The sequence below is a fragment of the Diabrotica undecimpunctata genome, chromosome 4, assembly GCF_040954645.1.
Source record: "Diabrotica undecimpunctata isolate CICGRU chromosome 4, icDiaUnde3, whole genome shotgun sequence".
Lineage (NCBI taxonomy): Eukaryota > Metazoa > Arthropoda > Insecta > Coleoptera > Chrysomelidae > Diabrotica > Diabrotica undecimpunctata.
Genome location: NC_092806.1, coordinates 149,657,461 through 149,665,423, shown reverse-complemented (window position 1 = coordinate 149,665,423; position 7,963 = coordinate 149,657,461). Strand labels below are relative to the sequence as shown.

The window sequence follows — 7,963 nt, the reverse complement described above, 5'->3', positions numbered from 1 at the left end:
TCCACTACTCCATGTATAAAATGGCACATTACTACAGAGGTAGTAACGCCGCGCTTGTCCCACTCTTATCTTGTCAAGCTTCGTACTATGCATTCCTAAAAACGGTTTGCTTTTGTTTCTAATACATAAAAATATAAGAACATACTGAACAAAGCTAGGAAAAGGTAAAAAAGGTGTGAGACATGATGAATAATATAAGATATGTTTTATAAATAATAATGGAATAAATGGATAACGATTGTGTGTGGTTAGTAAATAAATAATTAAATTGAAAATAAAATAATTGTTTATTGAAATATTTACGTTATAATACTAATCAACTACTTGTATAAAATATAACTATCTAAACTAGTACACAGATAATTATTAAATTCTGATGAATTTAATTGCTCTATCTTTAGGTTTAGTCTCAAAAACTTCTATTTCTTCTACTTCCTTCGGCACATCTCGTTCTCCTTTTAACTCTTTCAATCTTTTTTCTAGTGCTGTCATCTTAACTTTTATTCTTTGTGCTGTGCACTCCATTTCAGCGAAGGTAAAGTCCACATTCTTCTTTTTATTTGACCATTCCTTGATTCTCCCCAAGCAATCACAGTCGAACGGATTCGAATCTATGTGATTTGTTTCAGCTTTAAGTATTTTATCTAAATTACCATCTAAACATTTAATATTATTTTTGTTAAGTCTCAAATCGTTAATTTTTATTCCCGTTAAAAGGTTTTCATCGAAACTTTCTAGAACATTGTTATCTAACCACAAGTTGTTAATTCTGTTAAGATCAGAAAACGCTTTGGGATCTATCTCACTTATTTTATTATGACTAAATACCAGATTAATACTGAGGTCTATTTTTCCATACTTTTTTTCACCTGCCATATTTTTAAATGAATGAGCTGGTAGCTTTTCGATGGAATTATTCTGAACCGAGATTCTGGTCAATAGCGGTGTATTCTTGAGCCATTCTGGATTCCATTGCGTTATAAAGTTATCAGCAAGTTGAATGTTTAAGAGTTCGGGCATATTGTCAAAGGCCTGTGAATGTATGAATGATATTTGATTGAGGCTAAGGTCTAGTGTAGATATTCCTAAATGGGAAAATATGTCCTTTGCAATTGACTTTATGGCATTTCCTAAAATAAAAAAAATATATATTATATAAATATATGTATAAATATATAAAAACATATACTTAAATTAGTTAAGATAATTAGTAATTTATGCTAGATTTCATGAGATTAAGATGGCTTAATATCCCCAAGAATTCTAAACAGTACAAACTTTTCTGACAAGGTGAAAAACCTTGGTATTACCCTTTGGAAGGAAGTTAACACGAAACTCACACCTAGATGATAGAGCTAAAAGAACATATATTGTCTATGAGGAGTGTCGACAAACAATCGAACGTGCCTGAGGCCTTTCGCTTAGGGTGATCGCCTGGGTCTACCTGCCTGGGATCATTAGACCAATGCTTACTTACATAGCTATTTCTTTGGCACCAAAAGTGCTACAAGCAACAGCTAATAACAAACTAAACCATATTCCGTGGATGGCTTGCATAAATATAACAGATGCTATGAAAACAACACCAACTTCTGCAATGGAGTTGGTCATTGGTATCAACCCTCTAGACATATATCTTAAAGAGATGTCGCTGGTGACAACGATGCTACTGCGATCAGCTGGTGCAAACCTTGATGTAGGAATGGGCCAATTGAGAGCTCGTCTTAGGGAAGGAGAGCTAGATGCGCTACGTCTGCTGTAGGCAGGCCACGACTCAACTAAACCAAAGTTTGTCTTCGACAAACCCTACAAAATCGAAACAAGTTGGAATAGGAAAACAAACGTGGCAAATACGTACTGCATATACATCGATGGCTCCAAAATGCAAGAAGGCTCAGGATGCGGGTTATCAGTGTTAGTAATGAAGTGTCACGAGTCAGTAACTCAATGGTAATAACGGGTGGTAATAACATCATCCTGAGGTGGGTATAAGGACACAATAGGAATAAAGGCAACCGCATTGCTGACTAATTGGCTAGGAAGGCGGCAGGCCTAAAACTCTTAGGACATGAGAATCTTTTTGATTGGTCAACTACAACAATCACGGAAAATGTTACTCTCATACGCAAACCGTGAAAAGATAGGAAGAAGTGTATGGATGTAGACTTACTTGGGTAACACTAAGTAACCTTAAAAAGTCAGCATCAAAGAAGTACTTGGGAATGATCATGAAAAACCTACGCTTTACAATTGGTTTTTTAACTGGTCATTGTCAACTAAGCAAGCACCTCCACACACTGGGGCTAGTAAAGACACCTCTATGTAGGAAGTATGCACAAAACGACGAAACTGTAGAGCATGTCCTGTGTGAATGCCCGGAGCTATCGTTAATACGAGAGTACGCGTTCGGCGAGTTCTGGCTCACCCCGGCCCACATAAGGGAGATGTCCCCTGGTGACTTGTCCAACTTCTTAGAAATGGCAGGATGGACAATGAGCTAAGGAGGACAGCTCCCTGGGAGGATGCACAATGGGCCAATTGTGGCATACTGTGGAACTTAACTCGCCCTTCCTACTCTACAGATACAAGCAACGGGGAACCACTGTATTAAAGACTCAGAGAGTACCCCATAATATAATTAGCATGGCTATGACAAATCATTGAAAAGATATTACTGACATTACATGGAATTCGCCTTCTAGGTCGAAAACAAACGAAATCCTTGCCAATCTAGTGTAAAGAAAATCTCACGATCTGTACATGGAATGTTGGATCGTGTGGAAACGGGGTAGGTAAGACTCATAATGCAATCAAGGAGATGGATAGACTATCAATAAACATAATGGAAATAAGCTAAATAAGATTAATGAACTCTGGGCAATGTGAAATTAGTTATCATCACATACATTATTCAGGTAACCCCAACGGAAGGTACGGAAATGAAGTAGGTATAATCCTAAATCAAGCAATTGCCAGACATGTTAAAATCTTTCTAACCGTATCGGAAAGAATGCTCCTTTTTCAACTTAATACACACCCAATTACAACTAATATTATCTAGGTATATGCCCCTAGAGTTGACAAACTAGCTGACATAAGTAAAGCATTCTTTAATGAATTATCCAACACCTTAAAAAGCATTCACAAAAAGGACATACCTTTGATTATGGTTGATACAAATGACATGATTGGTAGGGGATAATTGAAACCGATTCATATTACACTTTGCGCTTGAAGAAAGAAATGAGAGAAGAGACTAGGAAGACTCCCAAACAGGTAGTATGAAAGCTGAACCTCAATATCATAAGAGCTAGGACGCTAGAATTAACAGGACCAGGTCATACAAGAAGCAAAACAAGAAAAGAAAACGTATAAATTCAGCTGATTATTAATAAGTGAACATGAACGGAGCAAAACTTAAATACAAAAGTTTGATTTAAACGCTGAATTTATTAGTCCCTCTTTGGAAGGATTAAAGAATACACTTTTATACAAACAATTCATTATCTAAAACTTACCTTTCAATGACAGTTTTCTCAGGTTAGGAACATTACTGATAGCACCAGATTCAATTTCTTCAACATCGCAGTATTCAATAACCAATTCGTCCAATTGGTCTAAGTCTGCCAACGAACCCTTAGTAAGTACAGGTATATGTTGTTCCTTCATTTCAATGGCATCATAAACAGTTCGTTCTGGCAAAAAATCTACAAGTTTGTTTCCAGATGGGATTGTTTTCTTGAACTTTTCTGTATAAACACTAAATCCTTTGAATGTGACATCCTTAAAAGTCACTTCGACACTTTTGCCGAAGCAAAAAGGAACAAATAATAACAGAAGAGTCTTATTTACGATCATTTTCACTACTATATTTTTATGAAGACTTCAGATTTATTTATATAAAATGTGTCTTATGATTCCGTGAAATATTTTGCTTGACAAGAAGTTAGGGTTATCGCATGATAACTTTTACTTATTGGTAATTTAACGCTATGAAAAATAATTTGTTTCTGGGAAGAATATGTATATTATTATATTAAGTACAATATTATTTTTCGCATAAAATAAAAATCGGGGGGTTTCTAAAAATAAATAACATTAAATATATCAAACAATTATTATATTATACAATGCGAGGCAAATGTATGGAATACTCAAATTATACCCAAAGCGGATAATTATAAAGTTTGTTTTGTAAGGATTGTGTAAAATGGGTAATAATTATATGGTATTTACGCTATTATCAGATCTTCTGTTTTCCTGATAATGTTATTTTTTTTTAAATGTTTCCATAATCATCATCATCATCATAAGTGGCTCGAAAATCCGTTGTGGATCTTAGCCTGCTCACAAAGAAGTCGCCACTCCTGTCGATTCCTGGCAACTTCCCTCCATCTTCTAACCCCTAGAATCTGTAGGTCTTCTTCCACATCATCAATCCATCTCATTCGTGGTCGTCCTCTGCTTCTTGTGCCCACTGGTTTTGAAAATGTTAATCTCTTGGTGTATTCGTGATCTGACATCCTAGCAATGTGTCCAGCCCATCTAAGTCTCTACACTTTAAGGAATTTCACAATATCTGGATCGGTGTATAACTGATATAGTTCAAAGTTGTATCTTCGACGCCATAGCCCATTTTCATTTACGGCCCCAAAAATATTTCTAAGAATTTTTATCCCAAAAATACCTTTTATCAAAAATATAAAAAAAAGTCTTTTATCATTTTGAGATAATATCCACGTTTCAGCCCCATATATCAAAACTGGTCTTATTAAGGTCCTGTATATATTAAGCTTTAGTGCACGTTATATATTTTTATTTTTTAAATGTTTCTGGAGGCCGTAAACAGTTCTGTTTGCTATTGCTATGCGTCTTTTTATTTCGTCGTTTGTCGTGTTTGTTGCGTTTACTAGCGATCCAAGATATGTAAATTCTTTGACTTGCTCAAAGGTATGGTTGTTAATTTGAATTCTTTGCTGGATATTTCGAGAGTTTTTAGAAACCAACATATATTTGATTTTTTCCTCGTTTACCGCAAGTCCTAATTCACTTGCTGCGTCCTCAATCCTTGTAAAATACTGCACCATGTCTCTCATACTTCTGCCCTCTATAACTATATCGTCAGCGAATGCGAGAATTTGCGTCGATCTATTAAAAATAGTTCCATTCATTCTAATATTTAATTGTCTGATTGCCCTTTCCAAGGCAATATTAAAGAGCAGACACGCCAACGCGTCCCCCTATCTTAGACCATTATTAATGTCAAAGAACGCAGAGTTTTCTCCTTCAATTCTAACGCATGAGCTTACGTTTTTCATTGTTAGTTGGGTCAACTTAACTAACTTATGTGGGATCCTAAAGTCTATCATTGCAAATACTTCCATAATATCAATTCTAATTTATGTGGCAGATATCTTAAGTATAATAAAATCATCATTGAAGAAATAAATAATATTATAAACAATTGTCTCATTCAGCCTTTTTTATATTTATTTTAGCTATGAGCTAGGATATTCAATAATTTGATGAAGGATGAAATACTAACACAGTCACTTTCTCTTTAGACCTTCAGAAAAACCTGTGAATACAAAAAGTATTAGACCAACAGGCATATTACAGCGACATTTTTATTTACATAATCTCACTGTCTTTCAGGGATACGCAAAGGCTGCGCTTGGTCCTCCGAAATCATTCAGCTATTTTTGGACGGGAGAACGTTAACGGATACGTTAAATCTTCCAATCACGTAGCATTTCTTGCACCTTATATGCCAAACAGATGATACATAAAAACTAACTACTACTCATAATGTGCAACATATGTGAGACGGCTGTGGTGGTTAAAATACAAACAGGATTGTGCTTGCTTACTTTACTTTATCGTGTCCGGACATGTCATTCATAAAATTTCGGCCCAGTATCGGGCTACATCGGTTCCATCTTTGTTGGGGAGCCACAAATCTTTGAGGGTACATCGATGAGGACAGTTTCTGCATGTAACGCTGCATGTAACGCTGCATGTAACGCTAAGATGCTGCACATTCTGTGCTTCTTCACATTTACATTTCAAATCATCTTGGTCGATTTTTTCCCATTTTGCCATGTTTGATTTTACTTAAGCAACCCCCGTTGTTATCCTATTCATGGTTTTCCACGTTTTAAAGTCTAGGGACGGGCCGGTCCATTGAATCTGGGGAAGAGAAAAATACTCAAGCAGTTCATCCTGCACTGTTCCAAGGAAGCTTTTCCTAGATTTTAGTCGCTTTCGCGGTGTTCGAGATTTGTATAGGATATGCCGCTCGTCCGCGATCTGTTTAATTTACTCTATGTGCTCTGCAACGCCTCTGCGTGTTGAGGTTTCTGCAAAATTCACTGCTTTATATAGATTTGAGAGTGGCGTTAGTTTCATGCATCCCGTTACTATTCTGCATGTCTCATTTAGCGCAGTATCAACTTGTTTGGTGTGGGCAAATCTGCCCCAACCGGGAGATGCATATTCAGCAGTTGAGAAACACAGTGCCTGTGCCGTTGTTCTTAAAACGCCAGGACGTGTGCCCCATTTACTTCCCGTTAGCTTTATGAATATGCTGTTCCTAGTTGTTACTTTCCCTCTCGTTTTTATGCAATGTTGTCTGTAGGTGAGGGACCGGTCCAGAGTTACTCCAAGATATATAGGTTGGTTTGTGTGTTCTAATGTATTACCATTTCACGAAATTTGGAGTTTTCGCCTGGCTTCCTTTGCGCGAATGTGGAAAGCGCAGACTTGGGTTTTAGAGGGATTGGGTCTTAGGGAATTCTGCAGGTAGTACGCTGTCATGTAGTTTCTTCTCCACCTCTTCAAAACTATTTCCTTAAGCACATATTGCAAGATCGTCAGCATAGAGGAAGTGCTTGGTTTCGGTCGGCATAGGTTGGTCGTTTGTGTATATATTGAAGAGCATTGGTGCTAAAACACTTCCCTGTGGAAGGCCATTTTTTTAAACTCTCCACCTACTTACTTTACTCTCCAGCATAACGAAAAAACGTCTGTTTTGCAGTAAGGAATATACGAACTTACCCAGATGATGGACATTAAGAGTGTCGTATAATTTGCGGAGCAATGTTTTGTGCCTTACTGTGTCATAGGCTGCTGCCAAATCTACGAAAGCAGCCCCTGTTATAAGTTTTTCTTCAAAGCCCTCTTCAATGTGTTTTGTTAGTACGAGGACTTTACCAGTGCAAGATTTGCCGGGTCCTTGTTGTGGGATGAGATGCTTTTTGTGTGTCGATATTTTTTTCTATTCTGGCGAGTATGAGTCTCTCGTATAGTTTGAAAAAGTGACACAACAGCGAGATAGGTGTGTAGCTACTGGGGTTTTCTGGGTCCTTTCCCGGTTTTAACAAGGCTATTACTTTAGATTTCCTCCATGATTTTGGAATTTCGCAGGTTTTGCAGCACGTGTTATAAAATCGCAAGATCCAGTTTTTTGCTCCTTGGCCTAGATGCTTTATTTGTTCACTGCATATATCATCCACACCTGCAGCTTTCCCGTTTTTTAACCTGTTCATACCGTCGTGGAGTTCTTTTAGTGTAAAAGGAGTACCTAGGTGGTTTGTCTCCGAATCCAATCTTCTTTTAGTGTTGGGGCCCTTATATCGTTTCGTAGTTCTTCCATTCATAAAGAGTTGAGCAGCGACTTGGTTTGCTGTAACCTTGCAAGGTGGTTTATGTTCTTTTGGATCACCGCTAAGTTTTAGCTGTTGGAGTAGTACTGCCTCGCAGTCAATCGTTTCTTGGCTAAAAGGGTCAGTGGAATAGAGGGTTTCGTATGTTCTCATTAGTTCTTTGGACTCGCTGTTCATCCCGGGAACATATTGTTGTCTACATTCTCTGGGGATAGCTTTTCTAGATACATTTTTGAGTACCTCTACAAATTTTTCATAGTTCTTTACTTTTGGTTCAAGACGTAACAGCTCAGAATCTA

The 7,963-nt window shown here is 37.1% G+C and overlaps 1 protein-coding gene across 1 annotated transcript; it reads right to left on the bottom strand.

Moving 5' to 3' along the window:
* Positions 1-268: 268 nt before the first annotated feature.
* LOC140440181 (keratocan-like) lies at positions 269-3,908 on the bottom strand. Its single transcript, XM_072530501.1, has 2 exons — positions 3,519-3,908; positions 269-1,130 (listed from the first exon to the last, which is right to left on the bottom strand). Exons 1-2 carry the CDS (start codon positions 3,856-3,858, stop codon positions 367-369), a joined length of 1,104 nt encoding a protein of 367 aa, XP_072386602.1. The 5' UTR covers positions 3,859-3,908; the 3' UTR covers positions 269-366.
* Between the last annotated feature and the right edge of the window lie 4,055 nt (positions 3,909-7,963).

Bases quoted from the DNA above. Each gene is read 5' to 3' on its own strand.
- LOC140440181 (XM_072530501.1), bottom strand. From the start codon at position 3,858: ATGATCGTAAATAAGACTCTTCTGTTATTATTTGTTCCTTTTTGCTTC. The intron at 1,131-3,518 runs GTAAGTTTTAGA...TTTTTATTTTAG, and splicing joins GAGAAAACTGTCATTGAAAG to GAAATGCCATAAAGTCAATT.